General features: G+C 38.8%; 1 protein-coding gene across 1 annotated transcript; it reads right to left on the minus strand.

The window, feature by feature from the left end:
• Window positions 1-3782: 3782 nt before the first annotated feature.
• On the minus strand, window positions 3783-25577 carry C8H8orf89 (chromosome 8 C8orf89 homolog). The gene is made up of 4 exons (XM_005563532.5): window positions 22776-25577; window positions 20407-20560; window positions 16546-16601; window positions 3783-4157 (listed from the first exon to the last, which is right to left on the minus strand). Exons 1-4 carry the CDS (start codon window positions 22900-22902, stop codon window positions 4009-4011), a joined length of 486 nt encoding a protein of 161 aa, XP_005563589.3. The 5' UTR covers window positions 22903-25577; the 3' UTR covers window positions 3783-4008.
• Between the last annotated feature and the right edge of the window lie 1028 nt (window positions 25578-26605).

Consider the following 26605-nt stretch of genomic DNA (forward strand, 5'->3'; position numbering starts at 1 on the left):
AATAGTTTCAGAAGGAATTGTACCAGCAACTCTCTATACCTCTGGTAGAATTCAGCTGTGAATCCATCTGGTCCTGGACTCTTTTTGGTTGGTAGCCTATTAATTATTGCCTCAATTTCAGAGCCTGTTATTGTTCTATTCAGAGATTCAACTTCTTCCTACTTTAGTCTTGGGAGAGTGTATGTGTCCAGAAATTTATCAATTTCTTCTAGATTTTCTAGTTTATTTGCATAGAGGTGTTTATAGTATTCTATGATGGTAGTATGTATATCTGTGGTATCAGTGGTCTATCATTTTTTATTGCATCTATTTGATTCTTCCCTCTTTTCTTTCTTCATTAGTCTTCCTAGTGGTCTATCAATTTTGTTGATCTTTTCAAAAAAACAGCTCCTGGAATCATTGATTTTTTGAAGGGTTTTTTGTGTCTCTATCTCTTTCAGTTATGCTCTGATTGTAGTTATTTCTTGACTTCTGCTAGCTTTTGGATTTGTTTGCTCTTGCTTCTCTAGTTCTTTTAATTGTGGTGTTAGGGTGTTGATTTTAGATCTTTCCTGCTTTTTTTTGTGGACATTTAGTGCTATAAATTTCCCTCTACACACTGCTTTAAATGCATCCCAGAGATTCTGGTACATTGTATCTTTGTTCTCATTGGTTTCAAATAACATCTTTATTTCTGCCTTCATTTTGTTCTTTACCCAGTAGTCATTCAGGAGCAGGTTGTTCAATTTCCATGTAGTTGTGTGGTTTCTTAATCCTGAGTTCTAATTTGATTGCACTGTGGTCTCAGAGACAGTTTTTTTTATTTCTGTTCTTTTACATTTGCTGAGGAATGCTTACTTCCAATTATGTGGTCAATTTTAGAATAAGTGTAATGTGGTATTGAAAATGTATATCCTATTGACTGGGGTGGAGAGTTCTGTAGATGTCTATTAGGTCTGCTTGGTGCAGAGTTGAGTTCAAGTCCTGGATATCCTTGTTAACTTTCTGTCTCGTTGATCTGTCTAATATTGACAGTGGGGTGTTAAAGTCTCCCATTATTATTGTGTGGGAATCTAAGTCCCTTTGTAGGTCTCTAAGGACTCGCTTTATGAATCTAGGTGCTCCTGTATTGGGTGCATATATATTTAGGTTAGCTCTTCTTGTTGAATTGATCCCTTTACCATTATGTAATGGCCTTCTTTATCTCTTTTGATCTTTGTTGGTTTAAAGTCTGTTCTATCAGAGACTAGGATTGCAACCCCTGCTTTTTTTTGCTTTCCATTTGCTTGGTAGATCTTCCTCCATTCCCTTTATTTTGAGCCTATGTGTGTCTCTGCACATGAGATGGGTCTCCTGAATACAGCACACTGATGAGTCTTGACTCTTTATCCAATTTGCCAGTCTGTGTCTTTTAATTGGGGCATTTAGCCCATTTACATTTAAGGTTAATATTGTTATGTGTGAATTTGATCCTGTGATTTTGATGTTTGCTGGTTACTTTGCCCATTAATTGATGCAGTTTCTTCATAGCATCGATGGTCTTTACTATTCGGCATGTTTTTGCAGTGGCTGGTACTGGTTGTTTCTCTCCATGTTCAGTGCTTCCTTCAGGAGCTCTTGTAAGGCAGGCCTGGTGGTGACAGAATTTCTCAGCATTTGCTTGTCTGTAAAGGATTTTATTTATCCTTCACTTACGAAACTTAGTTTGGCTGGATATGAACTTCTGGGTTGAAAAAAATTCTTTTCTTTAAGAATGGTGAATATTGGCCCCCACTGTCTTCTGGCTTGTAAGGTTTCCGCCAAGAGATCCACTGTTAGTCTGATGGGCTTCCCTTTGTGGGTAACCCGACCTTTCTCTCTGGCTGCCCTTAACATTTTTTCCTCCATTTCAACCTTGCTGAATCTGACAATTATGTGTCTTGGGGTTGCTCTTCTTGAGGAGTATCTTTGTGGTGTTCTCTGTATTTCCTGAATGTGAATGTTGGCCTCCCTTGCTAGGTTGGGGAAGTTCTCCTGGATAATATCCTGAAGAGTGTTTTCCAACTTGGTTCCATTCTCCCCATCACTTTCAGATACACCAATCAAACCTAGATTTGGTCTTTTCACATAGTCCCATATTTCTTGGAGGTTTTGTTCATTTCTTTTTACTCTTTTTTCTCTAAACTTCTCTTCTCGCTTTATTTCATTAATTTGATCTTCAATCACTGATACCCTTTCTTCCACTTGATCGAATCAGCTATTGAAGCTTGGACATGTGTCATGAAGTTCTCGTGCCATGGTTTTCAGCTCCATCAGGTCATTTAAGGTCTTCTCTACAGTTTATTCTAGTTAGCCGTTTGTCTAACCTTTTTTCAAGGTTTTTAGCTTCCTTGCAATGGGTTTGAACATACTCCTTTAGCTCGGAGAAGTTTGTTATTACTGACCTTCTGAAGCCTACTTCTGTCAACTCATCAAAATCATTCTGCATCCAGCTTTGTCCCATTGCTGGCAAGGAGCTGTGATCCTTTGGAGGAGAAGAGGCACTCTGGTTTTTAGAATTTTCAGCTTTTCTACTCTGGTTTCTCCCCATCTTTGTGGTTTTGTCTACCTTTGGTCTCTGATGTTGGTGACCTACAGATGGGGTTTTGGTGTAGATGTCCTTTTTGTTGATGTTGGTGCTATTCCTTTCTGTTTGTTAGTTTTCCTTCAAATAGTCAGGTCTCTCAGCTGCAGGTCTGTTGGAGTTTGCTGGAGGTCCAATTCAGACCCTGTTTGCCTGGGAGGTCCACTCCAGACCCTGTTCATCAGCAGAGGCTGCAGAACAGCTGCAACAGCTGCAGGTCTGTTGGAGTTGGCTGGAGGTCCATTCCAGACCCTGTTCACCAGTGGAGGCTGCAGAACAGCAAATATTGCTGCCTGATCCTTCCTCTGAAAGCTTAGTCCCAGAGGGGCACCTGCCTATACGAGGTGTCTGTTGGCCCTTATTGGGAGATGTCTCCCAGTTAGGTTACACAGGGGTCAGCGACCCACTTGAGAAGGCAGTCTATCCGTTCTCAGAGCTCAAATGCCATGGTGGGAGAACCACTGCTATCTCCAGAGCTGTCAGACAGGTACATTTAAGTCTGCAGAAACTGTCTGCTGCCTTTTGTTCAGCTATGCCCTGCCCAAGAGGTGGAGTCTCTAGAGGCCTTGCTGAGCTGTAGTGGGCTCCGCTCAGTTTGAGCTTCCAAGCTGCTTTGTTTATCTACTCAAGCCTCAGCAATGGCAGATGCCCCTCCCCTAGCCAGGCTGCCACCTTGCAGTTTCATCTCAGACTGCTAGCAGTAAGCAAGGCTCCATGGGCATAGGACCCACTGAGCCAGGCACAGGAGAGAATCTTCTTGTCTGTCAGTAGCTAAGACCTTGGGAAAGCATGGTATTTGGGCAGGAGTGTCCCGTTTTTCCAGGTACAGTCTGTCATGGCTTCCCTTGGCTAGGAAAGGGAAATCCCCCAACCCCTTGCACTTCCCGGGTGAGGCGATGCCCTGTCCTGCTTCGGTTCACCCTCCTTGGGCTGCATCCACTGTTCAACCAGTCCCAGTGAGATGAACCATGTACCTCAGTTGGAAATGCAGAAATCACTCATCTCCTGCGTTGATCATGCTGGTTGCTGCAGACCAGAGCTGTTCCTATTCAGCCATCTTGTGCTGCCCTCAAGACCTCACTTTATCTTAAATCTTCCCTAGCAGCTAGCCAAGGTCATTGCACAAAATAGACACTCAAGAGTATCAAATTGAATCAAAACACACAATCAATGTATGTAAAACTCATGGAATAAAATTTATCTTATGCTTATTTTCCCATAAACCATAATTTATAGTCCTTCAACATAAATAAGGAAAAAATATAATTTGTCTCTGTAATGTTAACAAAATACAATGACTCATCTATAACATATTTATTTCCTATTTACATTTTCATTTTTATATAAATCATTTTGCATCGTATCACATAAAAAAAGAAAATATAAAGCTTAAAAGTCACTGAAGAAAGCATCACACTGTACATTTCTCAGCAGTCTCGGAGCTCTCGTTTCTTGCCTTTTTTTGATTTTTTGGTTGTTTCCTGACGAATGGTATCATATTCCAATATGGCTATTTTGGAAAGTCTCTCTAAGTATTGAGATGGTGCTCCAGTGAGAGGATCACTGAAGCCAGAACCTGGAGGAGGAGGCGGGGAGTCAGCTATTAAAATGAATTAAGCACACACAAATAATATTCTATTAAATATAATGTGACTGAAATATTTCTTCCACAAATGACTATTACACACTACTAGTTCTTACACTACTGAGGTATATCAACCCAGAAAAAGCATGGTACTGCCATAAAAACAGACACATAGACCAATGGAACAGAATAAACAATGCAGAAACAAATCTATACATCTATAGTGGATTCATTTTCAACAAAAGGGCCAAGAATATACACTAGGGAAAAGACAGTCTCATCAATAAATGGTGCTGGGAAAACTGGATATTATGGATATTATAAAACTGGATATTATGCAGAAAAATGAAACCACACCCCATCCCTCGCCGTATAAAAAAAATCAAATCAAAATGGATTAAAGACTTAAATCTAAGATCTCAAACTATGAATACTAGAAGAAAACATTGGGGAAACTCTCCAGGATATTGGAGTGGTCAAAGATTTCCTGAGTAATACCCCAGAACACAGGCAAACAAAGCAAAAATGGACAAATGGGATCACATCAAATTATTAATAAAAAGCTTCTGTACAGCAAAGGAAACAACAAAATGAAAAGAACCTACAGAATGGGAGAAAATATTTGCAAACTACCCATCTTACAAGGGATTAACAAACAGAATATATAAGGAGCTTAAACAACGCTATGGGAAAAGTCTAATAATCCCATTTTAAAATAGACAAAAGGGCTAAGCAGGGTGGCTCACGTCTATAATCCCAGCACTTTGGGAGGCTGAGGTGAGCAGATCCCTTGAGCTCAGAAGTTCAAGACCAGCCCGGGCAACATAGCAAGACTCTGTCTCATTTAAACTCTCATGTTAATAAAAATTAATTAATAATTAAGTGGGCAAAATACTTGAATAGACATTTCCAAAAAGAAGACATGCAAACAGCAAACAGGCATATGAAAAGGTGGTCAACATCACTGATTATCAGAGACATCAAAACTACAATGAGATATCATTTAACCCCAATTAAAATGGCTTTTATCTAACAGACAGGAAATAACACATGCTGGCGAGGATGTAGAGAAAAGGGGACCCTCATTCACTGTTAGTGGGAATGTACATTACTACAACCACTGTGAAGAACAGTTTGGAGGTTTCTCAGAAAACCAAAAATGGAGCTACCATATGGTCCAGCAATCCTATTGCTAGGCATATACCCAAAAGAAAGGAAATTGGTGTATCAAAGAGGTATCTGCACTCCTATGTTTACTGCAGCACTGTTCACAATAACCAAGATTTGGAAGCAACTGAAATGTCCATCAACAGATGAATGGATGAAGAAAATGTGGTACATATACACAATGGAGTACTATTCAGCCATAAAAAAGAATGAGATCCTGTCATTTGCAACATTATGGATGGAACCGGAGATCATTATGTTAGGTTAAATAAGCCAGGCACAGAAAGACAAATTTCACATATTCTCACTTATTTGTGGGTGCTAAAAACTAGAACAATTGAACTTATAGAGATAGAGAATAGAAGCATGGTTACCAGAGGCTGGGAAGAATAGTGGAGGAGAGATGGGGGGCGGGGGGAGTGGGGATGGTTAATAGGTACAAAAAATACAAAGAATGAATAAGAACATGTATTTGATAGCACAATAGGGCAATTATAGTCAATAATAATCTACTTGTACATTTAAAAATAACTAAAAGAGTATAATTGGATTGTTTGTAACACAAAGGAGAAATGCCTGAGGAGACAGATACTCCATTCACCTATATGTGATTATTACACATTGTATGCCTGTATCAAAATATCTCAAATACCCCATAAATATATACACCCACTATGTACCCAGAAAATAAAAAAAAACTACTAGTTTTTAATATAACACATATTTTGAATTAGAAATGCCATGTTTACTTTCCTTTTTTTTCTTTTTTTTGAAATGGAGGATGGAGTCTCGCTCTGTCGCCCAGGCTGGAGTGCAGTGGCCCAATCTCGGCTTACTGCAAGCTCCATCTCCCGGGTTCACACCATTCTCCTGGCTCAGCCCCCCAAGTAGCTGGGACTACAGGCGCCTGCCACCACGCCGGCTAATTTTTTGTATTTTTAGTAGAGACGGGGTTTCACAGTGTTAGCCAGCATGGTCTCAATCTCCTGACCTCCTGATCTGCCCGCCTCGGCCTCCCAAAGTGCTGGGATTACAGGCGTGAGCCATTGCGCTCGGCCTGTACAATACTTTTTAAAACATAGGACAACTGTGAGATTTATTTCAAAGCAAAATGCATCATCTCCACAAATAATTAACTCATTTCATATTTTACATGCCTATCAAGTTATTTTCTTCCAATAAAAACATTTATCATAAATGCTAAGTGAAGTAAAATTGTAAAGTAAAATAAACTTGTTCACTTAACTGAAATAGCATTAAGCTTCTATCATAGGGTGGCAGTAATAACAACAGATAGCATTTGTTGAATGATCTTTGTCAAGTATTTTACATCTATTTTATCCATACAACACTACTATGAAGGAGTCATCTGTACTATCTCAAGTTACAGATTTTAAAAAGACAATTTAGGGATGCTAAATAACTTGCCCAAGCACATACTTAGTAACTGTCAAAGTCAGGATTTGAACCCAGATTCATCAAAGTTCAAATCACTACATATTACCCCTAAATACATAACTATGTAGAAATACTTCTATTTAAAAACATATATGGAGCTTTGAAAATAATATACTGACCTATATTACTTTAAAATATTATTATTTAACTTCAGTTTCAAGTGTCAAAAAAAGCACTATCGTCAATTCTCCAATGTAGTTGTTATTTTTCTGTTTGTTTTGTTTGCAGGGGTAATATGAGTGAGGAGTTCAGAGAGAAATAGCTGAGAGTTAAGAATATGATCAGGACTTCTGTTCTTAGTACAATGGACTTGACACTTTAAAAGGCCCTCTGGCAGCAAAATAACTAGATTGCAGGCATTAGGCAAACCTGAAAAAACTTCAAAGAATCAGTATCATACACACAAATGCAATTAAGTTGGAAGTTGTTAATAATAAGATAAATTTAAAATTCTGAAATATTTAGAAATGTATACACATGTATTAGTCCATTTTTACACTGCTGATAAGGACATAACTGAGACTGGGTAATTTGTAAAGAAAAAGAGGTTTAATGAACTCACAGTTCCACCTGGCTGGGGAAGCCTCACAATCGCCAGAAGGCAAAAGACATGTCTTACATGGCGTTAGATAAGAGAGAATGAGAACCAAGCAAAAGGGGTTTCCTCTCATAAAACCAACGGGCGTGGTGGCTCACGCCTGTAATCCCAGCACTTTGGGAGGCCCAGGCAGGCAGATCATGAGGTCAGGAGATTGAGACCATCCTGGCTAACACAGTGAAACCCCGTCTCTACTAAAAATACAAAAAAACAGCCGGGCGTGGTGGTGGGTGCCTGTAGTCCCAGCTACTTGGGAGGCTGAGGCAGGAGAATGGTGTGAACCCGGGAGGTGGAGCTTACCGTGAGCAGAGATCGCGCCACTGCACTCCAGCCTGGGTGACAGAGCAAGACTCTGTCTCAAAAAAAAAAAAAAAAAAACATCGGATCTCCTGAGAATTATTCACTACCACGAGAACGGTATAGGGGAACCACCCCCATGATTCAATTATTTCCCTTTGAGTCCATCCCACAACACATGGGAACTATGGGAACTACAATTCAAGATGAGATTTCAGTGGGGACACAGTCAAACCATATCAACACACTTTCTAAAGTATCAGTAATAAAAAATCATAATAAATATAAAATATTTGTTGCTAAATGATAAATATCACAAAAGTTGTGTAATGGAGCAAAAGAGAGAGGCTTATATCCTAAAATGTCTATGTTAGAAAAGAAGGTTGAAAATTTAAAACATAGGTATTAGATACACATTAGGAAAAGAGTAAACCCAAAGAACATGAAGGAAAAAGATAATATAGGAAAGGGGAGAAATCAATGAAGTAGAAAACCAAGTTACAATAAAAGAGATTTTTTAAAAAGACAAAAGCTCTTCATTGAAAAAAACTAATAAAAAAGGAAAGCCTCTGGTGACATTACTCAAGACAATAAAAGAAGGCACAAATATATAATATTGGGAAAAGAGGAACAGAATTACAGATAAAGCAAAGACTAAACTTAATGCTAATAAATTTTTAAAACTTAGACAAAATACAAAAGTTTCTAGAAAATATAACTTACCAAAACTGATTGAAAAATTAGAATACCTTAACAGCCCTAAATTTAAAATGATTGAGCCAATATTAAAAGATTCTCCCAAAGAAAACAAGTAACCCAAATGAATTTTACAAATGAATTTCCTCTAACTTTTGAGAGAAAAATCATTCCAATTTTAGGTCGCATCCTTCAGAGAGTAGAAAGAGAAGGAATAGTCCCGAATTCATTCCACAAGGCCATTATAATGTGGACACTGAATCCAGACAAGGACAGAACAAAAAAGAAAATTCATGGCAATCTCACTCTACTTACCAGTATAGGTAAAAAATCCCAAGTGCGATATTAGCAAATTAAATATGGCAGAACATAAACAAATAATAAATCACTTCTAAGTTTGGTGTATTTCAGGAATTCAAGAGAGACTTAACATTACAAAATCTGTAAATGTTATTCTTCACATTAAAATATTAAACAAAAAATATGATCACCTCAATCAGTTCAGGGAAATTATTTAGTAAAATTCAACTTCCATTTAAAAGAAAAAAAACTCTTAGCAAATTAAAGGGAGCTTCTTTAACTTCATTAAGCATATCTGTTCAAAACCCAAAGCAAGCATCATTCTTTTTTTTTTTTTTTTTTTTTTTTTTTTTTGAGATGGAGTCTCGCTCTGTCACCCAGGCTGGAGTGCAGTGGCTCAATCTCAGCTCACGGCAAGCTCCGCCTCCCAGGTTCACGCCATTCTCCTGCTTCAGCCTCCCGAGTAGCTGGAACTGCAGGTGCCTGCCACCACATCCGGCTAATTTTTTGTATTTTTTTGTAGAGACGGGGTTTCACTGTGTTAGCCAGGATGGTCTCCTTCTCCTGACCTCGTGATCCACCCGCCTCAGCCTCCCAAAGTGCTGGGATTACAGGCGTGAGCCACTGCGCCTGGCGGCAAGCATCATTCTTGATGAACAAACATTAAAGGGATTTTCTTTAAAATTAGAAACAAGCCAAAGATGGCTACTATTCACTTCTACTCAGCGTTGTATTTGTGGTTCTATCCAGCTTAGTAAAAGAAAGAAAGGCATAGAATTTGGAAAGGAGGAAACAAAATTGACATTATTTATAGATGATTATGATAATCTACATAGATAATTCAAAATAATCTATTTAATAATTATAAGAAATAATGTGTCTTTGGCAAGGTAGATGACTGTAAGACCAAATGACAAAACTGCATATCAAAATACACATAATAGAAAGTTAGTCATTTTAATTTAAAAAGAATTGTGGCAAACTATTAATCAATCTCTTAAAACTTTTTACCTCTTCTTCCATAACAGAATGTTAACTGGGCACATGGTCATCCAGGTATAGATTACATTTCTCAGCTTGCTTTAGAGCTAATTATAGCCTTGTTACTAAAGATACTAAATTTGCATTGTTTATAAGCTACCCAGTTTACAGTATTTTGTTATAGCAGCACAGACTAAGACACTTGTATTATTTATAGGTCTGCTTCTGTTGTCTGTTTCTCCTCTTATTTTTTGTTATTCTTCTATGCCTGTTAAGTTTTGACTGGATGCTAGACACTGTGTATGAAAACTTATAAGGCTCTGGTTCGTCTTATAGTTCTCCAAGAGAGAATTTCATTTTTTTCTGTCAGGAAGATCAATTTAATCCAGTCAAGACTGGGTTTTAGGTTTTTTTAAAGCTAGTCTATTAAGTCAGGCATGGTGGCTCATGCCTGTAACCCCAGCACTATGGGAGGTCAAGGTGGGCAGATCACTTGAGGTCAGGAGTTTGAGACCAGCCTAGCCGACATGGTAAAACCCCATCTCTACTAAAAATATAAAAATTAGCCTGCACTCCAACCTGGGCAACAGAGCGGGACTCTGCAAAAAAAAAAAAAAAAAAAAAAAAAAAGAAAGAAAGAAAGAAAAAGGAAAAAGAAAAAAACAAGCTAGTATATTCTTGATGGTATACTTTTATTTATGGTATATAGCCCTATAGGAGTTTTAACTGAGAGCCTGGGGTGTGTACTAAGGACCCTCCATCTTGGCAGGCCTTAAACTCTCACCTCTGTCCTCACAGCAAATTTTAAGTTACTGATATCTCTGTACTCAGTTCTTAAGCCTCCTAGAAGCTGTTTTCTGTTTGATTTCCTGAAATATTGACCCAGTACACAACTACTTGGGAATAGACAAACACTTGGAGGGGAAATTGCTCACAGAATTTGGGACTCACTTCTCTTTGGTTATTCCTCCACATGTTGGCCTCTCAAGTTCTATCTACTGGTAAAGATAGTCTTATAAAAGCTATTTCTTCATAGCCAGAGGAAATTCTCAGGTAATTTTTTTTTTTTTAATGACAACTGTTGAAAGAGATGACAGTTGCCATAGTAATCCTTTGAAAACTTCGATCACATTAAAAATCTTCCTTTTTTAAAATCAGTCAATGACTCTTCATTACAATCAGAGGTAAATTAAAAGTCCTCTCTATGACCCTGTACGATCAGATACACCATTATTTTTCTTACCTCATCTTCCACGACTTAGCCACGCTGCAGTCTTGATGTTCTTGCAACAGATCAGGCACCATCCTGCCTTGGGAGCCTTTGCTGGTCCCAAAAGAATAACTTAACTCCTTCACTTCTTTCAAGTCTTTGTTCAAAGATTACTCTCTGTTAAACCTTCCCTGACCTCCCTATTTAAAATTGTAAATCACCCTTCTCTGCCCAGATCTCCTGGTTTCCTTTACCCTGCTCTATTTTGTTGTTGTCTCCACTGCACTTACCTTCTGGTATACTACACAATAGGCTCATTTGTTATATTTAGTGTTTGTTGGTTATATTCTTCCATTAGAATGTAAGCTCCACCAAGGCAGGGATCTTTGTTTCATTCAGAGATGTATCCTGAGCCCAAAGCAATGCCTGGCACATAATAGATAATCAATTCATACTTGTTATACTTGTTGAATGAAAATGAATACGTGAACTGCCTTCTTTTTGTTTTGTTTGTTTGTTTTTTTTTTTTTTTTTTTTTTTTTTTTTTTTTTTTTTTTTGAGACAGTGTCTCCCTCTGTCATCCAGGCTGGAGTGCAGTGGTGCCATCTCAGCTCATTGCAACCTCTGCCTCCCAGGCTTAAGCAATCCTCTCACCTCAGCCTCCCAAGTAGTCAGGACTACAAATGTGAGCCACCACACTTGGATAATTTTTGTACTTTTGTAGAGATGGGGTGCCCAGGCTGGTCTTGAACTCCTGGGCTCAAGAAATCCACCTGCCTCGGCCTCCCAAAGTGCTGGGATTACAGGCATAAGCCACCATGCCTGGCCTATGACCTCCCTTCTTGTACAACTCTGAAGGAAAATAACTTTTAATAAGTATTTACTGAAGACTCACTTTGTTGCAGAAACTAGTGTAGGCACTGTAGGGATACGAAGGTGAGTAAATAAGACACCGAAGCCATAATGTTGGAAAAAAGGCTGGCAAATGCTCATTTGGGCCGAGATTCAAAGCAATGTCTTTTGAGTTTTTTGTTGTTTGTTTGTTTTTTTGAGACAAAGTCTTGCTCTGTCGCCCAGGCTAGAGTGTAGTGGCACAATCTCAGCTCACGGCAACCTCCGCCTCCCAGGTTCAAGCGATTCTCCTGCCTCAGCTCCCTGAGTAGCTGAGATTACAGCTGCGCGCCACCATGCCCGGCTAATTTTTGTATTTTTAGGAGAGACGGGGTTTCACCATGTTGGCCAGGCTGGTCTCAAACTCCTGACCTCATGATCTTCCTGCCTCGGCCTCCCAAAGTGCTAGGATTACAAGCATGAGCCACCACGCCCAGCCAGCAATGTCTTTTGTTCTAATTAACATTTATTTATTTACTTTACACTGTCTGTTGATTACAGAAGTTGTTTTAGTATATGGAAATTAAGAGAAAGAAAACATCCAAGGAAAAGTTCATGAACATTTACCCTTATAAACTTCCATAGACTGAGCTTGCAGAGCTACCAATAAGTCCATTCTGATAGCTACCAATAATGTCAATTACTTAGTAATTTTAGTTTTGGTTGTTCATTTGGAGGTGTTCAGTTAACTCCATTATTCCATAAGCCAAAGTCATGGAAGTATGAGTGTATTAGAGGAAGATAGTATGATTATGATAAAAATCTAAAATAAGGTTTTAAAAATATTTAACTTTCTTTTTAACTTTTATTTTAAGTTCAGAGGTACATGTGTACGTTTGTTATATAGGTAAACTTGTGTTGCAGGGATTTGTTGTACAGATTATTTCTTTACCGAAGTACTGAGCCAAGTACCCATTAGTTATTTTTCCTGATCCTCTCCCACCTCCCACCCTCCACATTCAGGTAGGCCCCAGTGTCTGTTGTTCCTCTCTGTGTGTCCATGTGTTCTCATCACTTAGCTACCACTTGTAAGTGAGAACCTGTGGTATTTGGTTTTCTGTTCCTGCATTAGTTTGCTAAGGATAATGGCCTCCAGCTCCATCCATGTTCCTGCAAAGGACATGATCTTGTTCTTTTGTATGGCTGCATAATATTCCATGGTGTATGTGTACCACATTTTCCTTATCCAGTCTACCATTTATAGGCATTTAGGTTGATTCCATGTCTTTGCTATTGTGAATAGTGTTGCAATGAACATACGCATGCATGTGTCTTTATGACAGAAGGATTTATAGTCCTTTGGGTACGTACCCAATAATGGGAATTCTGGGTCGAATGGCATTTCTGTTTTTAGGTCTTTGAGGAATCACCACACTGTTTCCTACAATGGTTAAACTAATTTACATTTCCACCAATAGTGTATAAGTGTTCCTTTTTCTTTATAACCTCTCCAGCATCTGTTATTTTTTGACTTTTTGATAGTAGCCATTCTGACTCATGCAAGATGGTATCTCATTGAAGTTTCGATTTGCATTTCTCTAATGATCAGTGATGTTGAGTTTTTTCATATGCTTGTTTGGCTGCATGTATGCCTTCTTTTGAAAAGTGTCTGTTCATGTACTTTGTCCGCTTTTTAATGAGGTTTTTTTTTTTTTTTTCTTGTAAATTGTTTGAAATTCCTCATAGATGCTGGATATTAGACCTTTGTCAGATGCATAGTTTGCAAAATTTTTCTTCCATTCTGTAGGTTATCTGTTTACTCTGTTGATAGTTTATTTTGCTATGCAGAAGCACTTTAGTTTAATTAGATCCTATTTGTCAATTTTTGCTTTTGTTGCAATTGTTTTGGCATCTTCATCATGAAATCGTTGCCTGTTCCTATGTCTAGATTGGTATTCCCTAGGTTGTCTTCCAAGGGTTTTATAGTTTTGGGTTTTACATTTAAGTCTTTAATCTACTTTAAGTTGATTTTTGTATATGGTGTAAGAAAGGGGTCCAGTTTTAATCTTCTGCATATGGCTAGCCAGTTAGGCCAGCATCATTTATTGAATAGGGAGAACTTTCCCCATTGCTTGTTTTTGCCAGCTTTGTTGAAAATCAGATACTTGTAGGTATGTGGTCTTATTTCTGATCTCTCTATTGTATTCCATTGATCTATGTGTCTGTTTTTGTACCAGTACCATGCTGTTTTTGGTTACCACAGCCCTGTACCATGGTTTGAGGTCGGGTTGTGTGATACCTCCAGCTTTGTTCTTTTTTTTTTCAGGTTTGCCTTGGCTATTTGGGCTCTTTTCTGGTTCCATATGAATTTTAAAATAGTTTTTTCTAGTTCTATGAAGAATGTCATTGGTAGTTTAATAGGAATCACATTGAATCTACAAACTGCTTTGGGTAGCATAGTTATTTTAACTATATTAAGTCTTCCTATCCATGAACATGGAATGTTTTTCCACTTGTTTGTGTCATCTCTGATTTCTTTGAGCAGTGTTTTGTAGTTTTCTTGTAGAGATCTTTCACCTCCCTGGTTAGCTGTATTCCTAGGTACACTATTCTTTTTGTGCCAATTGTGAATGGGATTGTGTTCATGATTTGACTCTTGGCTTGACTGTTGTTGGTGTATAGGAATGCTATCAATTTTTGCACATTGATTTCGTATCCTGAAATTTTGCTGAAGTTATCAGCTTAAGGAGCTTTTGGGCCAAGACTATGGGGTTTTCTGGATATAGGATCATGTCATCTACAAACAGGGATAGTTTGACTATTGAGGGGACCTGCCCCCAATATTTCAACGTAGGTTCTTTCTATTTTCCATAAGTGTCAGCCAACTGAGAAATAAGGAGAGACAGTACAAAGAGAGAGGAATTTTACAGCTGGGCCATCTCATATCAGTAGAACCATGATGCCCACCTGAGCCTCAAACCAGCAAGTTTTTATTAAGGGTTTTAAAAAGGGGAGGGGGCATAAGAACAGGGAGTAGGTACAAAGATCACATGCTTCAAAGGGCAAAAAGCAGAACTACTAATAAGGGTCTAACAAAGATCACATGCTTCTGAGGGAACAGGACAAATTGCAAAAGCAGAACTACTGATAAGGGTTTATGTTCAGCGGTGCACATATTGTCTTGATAAACATCTTAAACAACAGGAAACAGGGTTTGAGAGAACCAGTTTGATTGTTTTGTAATCAATTTGTACAGTTGACTCAATTATCACAGTGGTCCTGAGGTGAAGTACATCCTCAGCTTACGAAGATAACAGGATTAAGAGATTAAAGAAAAGATAGGCATAAGAAATAATAAAAGTATTATTTGGGAACTGATAAATGTCCATGAAATCACAATTTATGTTCCTCTGCTGCAGCTCCAGCCAGTCCCTCCATTTGGGGTCCTTGACTTCCCGCAACATTTGACTTTCTCTCTTCTTATTGGAATGCACTTTATTTCTCTCTCTTGACTGATTGCTATGGTCAGAACTTCCAATAATATGTTGAATAAGAGTGGTGAGTGTCTTGTGCTGGTTTTCAGGGGGAATGCGTCTAGCTTTTGCCCATTCAGTATGATGTTGGCTGTGGGTTTGTCATAGATGGCTCTTATTATTTTATGGTATGTCCTTCAATACCTAGTTTATTGAGAATTTTTAACATGAAAGGGTATTGAATTTTATCAAAAGCCTTTCTGCATCTGTTGAGATAATCATGTGGTTTTGTCTTTAGTTCTGTTTATGTGATGAATCCCCTTATTGATTTGGATATGTTGAACCAACCTTGCATTGCAGGGATCAAGCCTACTTAATTGTGGTGCATAAGCTTTTTGGTGTGCTGCTGGATTCAGCTTGCCAGTATTTTGTTGAGGATTTTTACATCAATGTTCATCAGGGATATTGATCGGAAGTTTTCTTTTTTTGTTGTATCTCTGCATGTTTTGGTATCAGGATGATGCTGGTCTCCTAGAATGAGTTACAGAGGAATCCCTCCTCCTCAAATTTTTAGATAGTTTCAGTGTGAATGGTACCCACTCTTCTTTGTACATCTGGTAGAATTCAGCTGTGAATCTGTCTGGTCCTGGCCTTTTCTCTGATGTTAGGCTATTTGTACTGATTCAATAAAAAGCTTAAGCTTTTAAGAAAACATTCGTTGCACATAGGGAAAGGATGAATCATTTGATAGACTGAAGGACAAATGGCAAATAAAATATACCTTAGTACCATAAACCCTTTCAGTCACCATGAACTTAGGAGTAAGTTGACTTAAGAGTAGTTTTTTGGGACCAAAACTGTTGGTAAATAGATAAGTTTCTGTATGAGAAGTCGTAAGTACACAGGATTCACAAAAATAGCAATTAGAAGATAAAGCTAGAAAGGAAAGCTGAGGGAAGATGGCAAAGGGTTCTATGTCAAACTAAAGAGTTCATACTCAGTCTGTGGGTAATGAGGGAGTCACTGTTTTTGAAGAAGAGAGTAATGTCATTAGAAGTCAAAGTTTTAGACTTTTTTGTGGCATTGAAGGATTTCAAAGATCAGACATTCAAAACAAGAAGACCAGTTTGCAGGCACTAAATGGCCCAAGTGAGATATGATGAGGGCCTACCCTAGGGTCCTGAAATTATAAAAGTATGTTTATAATGAACCCAACATCCTCTTAGTTTATAAAATAAACAAAGCTTAAAAGAAGTAGTAACAAAACAAAGAAAATTAAATCAATGAAAAGAAAGGAATTTTTTTTTTTAAAAGATAAGGTATATGACACCCAAGACAGGTGGTAGAAAAAAGGATGAGTCCGCTTACCTTTTGATTTCTCCTGAAGTGGTGCCACACTGCATGTCTCCTTAGTCTTCTTTAGCCTGAATATTATACATTATCATAAAATTACTTACATATAAATTCAGGGTACAGTAAAATGCACTTGTTGAATAACATCACATGGACATTAAATAAATGTTAAGGAAAGGAAAGTTTTTCCATTATAACTAATTCCATCAGAAGCAGATATGAGCCAACCCAACATCTTGCTAGCAAATTTTACCAGTGGCTGAGTGCTAGGTCTAACTTCTCCCAGAGACCTTTATCATACCTCTGACTAGTCATGACTCAAGCAATGCTAAGTGGGAGGGAATCAAGATAAACAGGCCATTTGGATATGTTGAATACCAACTATCACTTTTTTGTACTTTTTACCTATCAATCACCTCTATCTGAATTTTGTCGTAATTCTGTTCCCACTGAAATACATCTAGATAATAAGATTATTAGGGAAAATATATCATGATTGAATCTGCTGTGGGTGAAATAATTCATTATAAAAATCTCAAATTTCTTGTAACAATATTCTTTTTGAGATGAGGTCTCACTTTCTCCCAGGCTGGAGTGGCACAATCATATAATTTACTGTAACTCTGAACTCTTAGGCTCAAGCAATTTTCCTGCCTCAGCTTCTTGAGTAGCTGGGATGGTAGGTGCATGTCACCACACAAGCTAATTTAAAAAAAAAAAAAAAGTTTGTAAGGACGGGGTCTCACTATGTTGCCAAAGCTGGTCTCAAACTGCCGGCCTCAAGCAATCCTCCAGCCTCAGCCTCCCAAAGTGCTGGGTTTCCAAGCGTGAGCCACCGCGCCCAGCCTCTTGAAACTATTTTACACTCTAAAAGTCAGCAGCCACTTTTAAGTACTCCACCTCTAGGATTACTATTGTTATTTGTATTACTAGAGCGTGCTTTGAGAATCACTAAAAAATTTTGCTTACCAATAAGGAAATTTGAAAAACGATTACACTTTCAATCAAATATTCACACAAGGAGGGGAAAAAAGAGAGTAAGGGGTTGTACATAAAATGAACAAAAATGAGTATTTCTCTGCTTTGCCAAAACTGCTCCTTCACAGGGCGCTGTGCAATGTGCACAGGAGAATAAAACACTTGCAGGCAATTTGACATGTTCTCACTACAACAGCTAAAATGAAGACACTTGAGTTAAAGGCAGGGAAAAGAACTAACGTTTATGTTTGCCAAGCACTTCATATACATTATGTCACTTAGCCATTACTATTCCACTTTATATATGAAGAACACTTGTCATTACATGAATAAAATATATTCAATTATCTTTCATTGACTTAAGTAAATTCACACTCAAATCAATGTAAAACGTTTAGAAATAATTTCACAGTCAAATCACAAATGAAAAACAGAAACAAACAAACAAAAACCTGAAATAGGGTGGAAACAATAAGAAGCAAAATAAAGACTCCAAATTAAGAGTCAGAAAGGGCTAATTCATGGGTGTTTTCCAGGCTTCCAGTATCTTTAAGATGATCATGTGTATCGAAGGAAGGGTAACAAGACGGGTTCATACTGATACAAAGACCATTGGCACAGGCAGCCCTACACACTCCTGTCCCCTCCCCAAAGGGCGCTGTGACCCTTGATAAAAATGACATAAGTTGAGAGTCAGGGACACAAGTGTCTTGGTTACAATGTAACTGACTGCCCGTAGTAGCTTTATAGTCATGTTTCAAATAGTCCCTCCTCTTTCTGCATCCCCTCCATTTTCCACTTTGACTTAAGTTACCATCTAGTAGCGACTCTCTCTCTCTTCCATTTCTAATCCTACCTTATTTTATTCTAACCTTACTTCAGAAAGAACAATTCTGCGTTTTATATTTTTATAGCTTGAAATCTTTCATCAGATAATATTAAAAATGATGAGAAAAGCTATATGTATGATATTGTTTATTGTGGTGTTACTTACAAAACCAAAAAATCAGAGCATTTAAAAAATCCAACAATAGGAAGTGATTAAGTAAACTGTGGATCCGTCAGTGAAATATAATGTGGTTGGTAAGACTGTTTAAAGAACATATAGTGGCATGATGAAATGCATATACATAACATTTTTAAAAAGGCAGGATAAAAATTTTAAGTACACTAAAATCACCACGAAAATGAAATCCATGAAAAAGAATTTTTTCTTTCTTTTGAAAGAAGGGAATATCCAACAATAAAAATGGATGTTATGATGGATAGATTATCAAATAATTATTTTCCTTTTTTTCTGCAAAGTTCTTATTCTTATTTTCATAGTTTAAATAAAAAGTATCAACTTTTCATTTTAACCTGTTCCAGCTCTCTATCTATATTACCAGAATTTATTTCAAGAGTACTTAAAAAGAACAATAGTATTAGCTGGAAAACTCAATAAACATATTTTGAAACTTCAATCTTGTGTGCTAGGCATGACTGGATGACTTTAAAGTTCATTATAATAGGAAGATAATATAAAAATGTAAATCCTTCCCTAAAGACAGTTGCAACTTAGAATGCTATAAGTGCTTCACCTTCTTAAATACTACCAGAGTGAATAAGAACTAGACATTCGTCCGGGCGCGGTGGCTCACGCCTGTAATCCCAGCATTTTGGGAGGCTGAGGCGAGAGGATCACGAGGTCAGGAGATCCAGACCACCTTGGCTAACATGGTGAAACCCCGTCTCTACTAAAAAAAATACAAAAAATTAGCCGGGCGTGGTGGCGGGTGCCTGTAGTCCCAGCTACTTGGGAGGCTGAGGCGGGAGAATTGCTTGAACCCGGGAGGCGGAGCTTGCAGTGAGCCAAGATCGCACCACTGCACTCCAGCCTGGGCGACAGAGCGAGACTCCGTCTCGAAAAAAAAAAAAAACATAACTAGACATTCAACAAATATCTGAAGAACAAATAAATGAAAACCAAAGCAGAAGCTGAGTGGAATGTGAGACTATCTTACTAACTTAGAGATCCCTTTGGAGAGTTTTAATGGTATGTCAGTCAGTCTGATTTCTAGCAGGAAAAGTATTTGTAATAATGTTTTCAAATGTCAGTGTTCAAAGTCAGGGAGACTTTTCTGGCTGAAAAATTCCTTTCTGATAGTCAATGCAGGATGTTAATTAGGCCAATATCTCATTCAGAATCTTCCTTCACATTACTTCAGTCAGACCAGAAATGAAGTACAAGGTTCTATATACAGGGTACAGAAACTTTTTAATATTGCAGAGAGTTAATTTTTTTTTTTTCCCTAATACTAAAAATTCCAGTGTTCTCATGGGGATGATTTAGGCTAGGGCAATCAAGGTTTTTTAAAATGCCCTTAAATCGGGGCTGGGTGCCGTGGCTCACGCCTGTAATCCCAGCACTTTGGGAAGCCAAGGCGGGTGGATCACGAGGTCAAGAGATAGATACCATCCTGGCCAACTTGGTGATACCCCATCTCTACTAAAAATACAAAACTTAGCCGGGCTTGGCGGCTGGCGCCTGTAATCCCAGCTACTCAGCAGGCTGAGGCAGGAGAACACTGGAATCTGGGAGGCGGAGGTTGCAGTGAGCCGAGATCACACCACTGCACTCCAGCCTGGCTAGAGAGCCAGACTCTGTCCAAAAAGAAAAAGAAAAGAAAAAAGAAGTCTTAAATCTTTTCTGGTAACAACACCCGAAAACAGAAAAGCGCCGAGTTGTCAAACTGAATAAAATGGCTTCGATTTTAAAAATTAAATCCTTTATGTAAAAAAAAAAAAAAAAAACCCGGCAAAAATGAATTCAATTCACTGGCCAGAAAAACCTCTACATTCAGCAGTATTACTACAAATACACATTCAACAAATGATAATTAAATAGCAATGATCTACCTGATTGCAGACACCTCGGCATCAGCATGTGGCAGTCTTTTTGGAACCTCTAGCGGAGTTGAACTTATACTTCTTTGGTTACTTTGTAGTCCTGGTAAATATGGCATTTTGATATATTCTTTGAGCTCTCCTAGACCAAATGCTGTGGTATATTCTGGTTAAAAATATATAAGAATCATCTTGATTAAATGGATACTACTTGTTTTACTACATACTAAAATACATAATAAAATACATAAAATCAGTTATTAAGTAAAGAAAATTAAGTAACTGTAATTTATCTAGCTTCTTTCCCAGGAGAATGGCTTTCATTCTACATCCTGACTATAGGGACTGCAGGAAGGAGTCGATTAAGAGGCTAAGAGTGGAATAAGGAAAAAGAACAGCTTCACAGATCTTCCACAGTGGTCATTATCCTCTGCCTTCATTATTTTATTTAGTTAGAATGCCCAGAATATTAGATACCTTCACACTGAAATAAAAGGCACTATCAAGAGTCTGATATTATCTAGCACTTAGAGTCTTTCCATTTTCCTGCTTTTATGTAAATAAGAGGTGTAAACACATGATCATCTGAGCTAGCAATGAGAGTCAAAGAATTCTACTTGAGGCACTGATTTTAATTTTATGTCCACAAAATTCCAGACCAATCTGTAAACCATAACATTGAAGCACCAAGATTGTTTCTTCTACTAGCCTCACATATCCATTGCATAGAGAGATGGTCAAATTATTTTTTTAAATTTTCAAGGCATCAAATGAAAAGAAAAAGGAGATTAAGAGGTTAAAGGTTTGGGTGTTCTTTGAAGTAAACATAGTGAATTTTTTTTTAAAGTATTCTCTACAAAGCAAATGTAGTACAGCAACAAAAATGGTATTCAATGGGACTAAAATTATTATATTGAATGTTCAAAATGTTATTTTGTAACTTTTGATTTTTTCCTCTTTTGGAAAAAATAGTTTCTCTTGGTCAAAAAGCATACAGACTCTATTTTCGTCTATTAGATTTGGGGAGTAGAAGGGTGGATAAACTGTTGTCTGAGTACCTTTAATGGGAACCTGGTAAGAAAGTTGAAGAAAATATATAGCAACACATTCAAAGCCAAAGAGGGACAAATCATTGAGTAGTTTGCATTTTACTATTTTCAAGAATTACTGGCCGGGCGTGGTGGCCTATAATCCCTATACGCCTATAATCCCAGCACTTTGGGAGGCCAAGGTGGGTGGAGCACAAGGTCAGGAGATCAAGACCACCCTGGCCAACATGGTGAAAACCCTTCTCTACTAAAAATACAAAAATGTGCTGGGCATGGCAGCACGTGCCTGTAATCCCTGCTGCTCAGGAGGCTGAGGCAGGAGAATCACCTGAACCGGGGAGGCAGAGGCTGCAGTGAGCCAAGATTGCACCACTGCACTCTAGCCTGGTGACAACGCTAGACTCTATCTCAAGAAAAAAAAAAAAAAGAATTATTTCTCCATTAATAAAGGTGGAAGCAAATTCAGAATAAACAAGAAAATATGATTAACTTGAAAGTAAGGAGGAATAACTATTAATATATTCATCTACATGTCAAAAGTTCTCAAACTAGTCTTCATTGAGCAACTATAAGATTTAAGATACTCTCCACATAACTCACTCAAAAATACAGTTTGGGTTAGAATTTTTTTTTTTTTTTTTTTTTTTTTTTGAGACAGGGTATCACTTTGTTGCCCAGACTGAAGTATAGTGGCATGATCATGGCTCACTGCAGCCTCACCCTCCGCAGGCTCAGGTGATCCTCCTACCCTCAGCCTCTGAGTAGCTGGGACCACAGGCGCACACCAACATGCTCAGCTAATTTTTGGGTTTTTTGAAGAGATGGGGTATCACCATGTTGCCCAGGCTGTCCTCTAACTCCTGGGCTCAAGCGATCCACCTGCCTTGGCCTCCCAGAGTGCTCAGATTACAGGCTAAGCCACTGCGCCTGGCTTTGGTTAGAATTACTAATATATAAAAGCATTGTTAAAGATTTGGATGTCTTAAAATATAAAAATCACCTTGAGTTATTTTAAGGAAAATGCCATTTATAAAATGGAGTGCGATTCAACAGAGACAGTACTGCAATGGATATTAAGAAATGCAGTTCTTTCAGACAAATTTGAGTTTAAAAAGAAGAAATGCAGCTCTTTACAATTTGTTTCCATCATGAATCACAGAATTACATTAATTAAATCAATTTTAGTTTGCTTCCATTTTTCTTTTTCATCAACTTAAGATATAATTCTTATATAAATGTGACAGAAAATGTCTCTTGCCTGATGAAAAAAATACATGTAAATTCAAGGCACTATTTCTATTTTCTTAAAGAACATAGTAACAATAAAGTTACCTTTCTCAATCTTTTGTGTTTCTAAAACTGCTTTCTTCCAACTACTCTCAAAAATGAAACAACTGCCAAAGGAACTTCTGGTGACTTTAGAAGTCTCACATTTGATTTCAGGAGATGGCACTGACATGCTGTCTTCTTTCAACAGTGCTGACGAGAGGGAGATGCTGCTGCAGAGACAGGACACAAAATACAAAGAAAACAAGGCACGTCCGAGGCAAGGCAAACAAATGTGTCAGAAAGTTTCTCTTTTAAACTGTGAACATTTTAATGAATTCTTTCAAATTCCAGGTTACAGATATTGGGTAATATTTTAAAAAGTAAAGTCCAATAGCAAGTTATCACCTACAAGAAAACAGAATACTTGGATTCTCTCAAAAACATTATCATTATAAAATGCATTTGTGCCCGGAAAAAAAGAAAAAAAAAAGACAAATTTAATGCTCCATGGAAAATAAACATGTTCTCTAGATAATCATCACCTTTATTCTAAACATGGACACAGAAGGAAAATCATGTACCCTGCTTACTTAATATATTAAACACACATTCAATTCGGTCGTATACATTACCTATCACAAGCAAGGCATGACTACATCCAAAGAGTACAACCATGAGCAACTCTGAGGAGTCCCATGGGAATGATGAGGAGTGACACCACCAGGACAGCTACCATTTATGAAATGCCTATTTTTCCAGGATCCTTGCTGGGCATTTTGCATCCATTTTTTCCAGTGATCACAACAAAGAATTAGAGATAGCCAGAGTCAGCTATGCTTATTCATTCATGCAAAATAAATTATTTACTGAGTGCTGATTTTATGCCAAGAATTACACGAAACCTTAGAGAAATATGCTAATCAAAACAGTCCCTGCCCTTGAGGAGCTTGGAATCTAGTAAAAGAAACACAGATAAGAAAATGGATAATACGGTTTTAGTAAGTGCTATGATGGGGGGCAAAAAATAAGGGTGCCATGGGAGCACACAGGAGGGATTCCCACCCCAGTCTTGGGCATTAGGGAAGCCTTTCTGGAGGAAGCCAACAAAGCAAGGATGTGGGAGAGCAGGAGGAAGAGATGGCTTCCAGCAGAGGAAGAGCATTGTGATGGTTAATATTGAGTGTCAACTTGATTGGATTGAAGGATGCAAAGTATTTTTCTTGGGTGTGTCTGTGAGGGTGTTGTCAAAGGAGATAAACATTTAAGACAGTGGACTGGGAGATGCAGATCCTCCCTTAATCTGGGTAGGCACCATCTAATCAGTTGCCAGCATAGTTAGAATAAAGCAGGCAGAACTTGGAAGGACTTGACCTGTTGAGTCTTCCGGCCTTCATCTTTCTCCCATGTTGGATGCTTCCTGCCCTCGAACATTAGACTCCAAGTTCTTCAGATTTTGGACTCTTTGACTTACACCCAGTGATTTGTCAGGGGTTCTCGGTACTGTCAGTTTCCCTACTTTTTGTCAGGCCTCTGAGCCCAAGCTAAGCCATCATATCCCCTGTGACCTACACTTATACATCCAGATGGCCAACTGAAGATCCATAAAAGAAGTGAAAATAGCCTTAGCTGATGATATTCCACCATTGTGATTCATTTCTTCCCCACCCTAACTGATTGATGTACTTTATAATCTCCCCCACCCTTAAGAAGGTTCTTTGTAATTCTCCCCACCCTTGAAAATGTACTTTGTGAGGTCCACCCGCTACCTGCAAAACATTGCTCCTAACTCCACTGTCTATCCCAAAACCTATAAGAACTAATGATAATCCCACCACCCTTTGCTGACTCTCTTTTCGGACTAAGCCTACTTACACCCAGGTGAAATAAACAGCCTTGTTACTCACACAAAGCCTGTTTGGTGGTCTCTTCACATGGATGCATGTGACATTTGGTGCCGAAGACTCGGGTCAGAGGGACTCCTTCGGGAGACCAGCCCCCTGTCCTCACCCTCACTCTGTGAAGAGATCCACCTATGACCTCGGGTCCTCAGACCAACCAGCCCAAGGAACATCTCACCAATTTCAAATCGAGTAAGCGGTCTTTTCACTCTCTTCTCCAGCCTCTCTCGCTACCCTTCTTCTCCCTGTCCTTCCAATTCCCATTCTTTTTCCTCTCTAGTAGAGACAAAGAAGACACATTTTATCCGTGGACCCAAAACTCCGGCGCCGGTCACGGACTAGGGAAGACAGCCTTCCCTTGGTGTTTAATCATTGCGGGGATGCGGGGACACCTGCCTGATTATTCACCCACACTTCATTGGTGTCTGATCTCCGGGGGGACGCCTGCCTTGGTCATTCACCCACATTCCCTTGGTAGCAAGTCAATTGTGGGGACTCCTGCTTTGGTTCCTCACCCACATTGCAGCTCAGGGCAGCTCCCCACCCACCTTCTTCGTGTCTCTACCCTTCTCTTTAAACGTGCCTCCTTCACTATGGGCAACCTTCCACCCTTCATTCTCCTCCTTCTACCTTAGCCTGTGTTCTCAAGAACTTAAAACCTCTTCAACTCTCGCCTGACCTAAAATCTAAGCATCTTATTTTCTTCTGCAACACCGCTTGGCCCCAATACAAACATGACAATGCTTCTAAATGGCCAGAAAACAACACTTTTGATTTCTCCATCCTACAAGACCTAGACAATTTTTGTCGAAAAGTGGGCAGATGGTCTGAGGTGCCTTACGTCCAGACATTTTTCACACTTCGTTCCCTCCCTAGTCTCTGTTTCCAATGCAACTCGTCCCAAATCCTCCTTCTTTCCCTCCCGCCTGTCCCATCAGTCCCAACCCCAAGTGTTGCTGAGTCTTGTGAATCTTCCTTTTCTACTGAACCATCTGACCTCTCACCTCCTCCCCAGACTGCTCCTCCTCAGGTCACTCCCCGCTAGGCTGAATCAGGCTCCAACTCATCTTTAGCCTCTGCTCCCCCACCCTATAACCCTTCTATTACCTCCCCTCCCCACACCCCGTCCAGTTTACAGTTTTGTCCTGCGTCTAGCTCTCCCCAACCTGCCCAACAATTTCCTCTTAGAGAGGTGGCTGGAGCTGAAGGTATAGTCAGGGTTCATGTGTCTTTTTCTCTATCAGACCTTTCCCAAATCAGCCAGCATTTAGGCTCTTTCTCATCAGACCCCACTAAATATATACAGGAATTCCGATATCTAATTCTGTCCTACAATTTAACCTGGAGTGATTTAAATGTCATCCTAACTACTACCCTCTCCCCAGATGAACAGGAAAGATTTTTTTCTCTAGCCCAATCTCACACTGATAACCGCCGGCTTCATGACCTCCAGGAAGGCATTAGAGCAGCTCCTGAGAAGATCCCCAATGGAACTATCAGGCAGATTCCCCAGGTATAGTTAGGCAAGATTACATGGCTTCCTGCCTAGTTGAAGGGCTTAAAAAGGCAGCTTACAAAGTTGTTAATTATGACAAACTTAAAGAAACTACCCAAGGTAAAGACGAAAACCCAGCCCAGTTCATGGCCCGCTTAGCAGCAACCCTTAGACGCTTTACTGCCCTAGACCCAGAGGTGCCAGAAGGCTGCCTTATTCTTAATATGCATTTTATCACCCAGTCAGCTCCTGACATTAGAAAAAAGCTTCAAAAATTGGAATCCGGCCCTCACACCCCACAACAGGAATTAATCAACCTCGCCTTTAAGGTGCACAATAATAGAGAGGAGGTTGCCAGACAGCAACATATTTCTGAATTACAGCTACTTGCTTCTGCTGTAAGACAACCCACAACCATGTCTCCAGCATACAAAAACTTCAGAACATCCAAGCCACAGCTCCCAGGGGCTCCTTCAAAACATCCTCATGGACCTTTCTTC

Source organism: Macaca fascicularis, chromosome 8, assembly GCF_037993035.2.
Source record: "Macaca fascicularis isolate 582-1 chromosome 8, T2T-MFA8v1.1".
Classification (NCBI taxonomy): Eukaryota; Metazoa; Chordata; class Mammalia; order Primates; family Cercopithecidae; genus Macaca; species Macaca fascicularis.

What these genes read in the sequence shown, in the direction of transcription:
- C8H8orf89 (XM_005563532.5), bottom strand. Translation starts at nt 22,902, where the DNA reads ATGTCAGTGCCATCTCCTGAAATCAAATGTGAGACTTCTAAAGTCACC. An exon ending in AACACAAAAGATTGAGAAAG is followed by an intron (nt 20,561 to 22,775) that starts GTAACTTTATTG and finishes ATTTTTAACCAG; the next exon opens with AATATACCACAGCATTTGGT. An exon ending in GCCGAGGTGTCTGCAATCAG is followed by an intron (nt 16,602 to 20,406) that starts GTAGATCATTGC and finishes TATAATATTCAG; the next exon opens with GCTAAAGAAGACTAAGGAGA.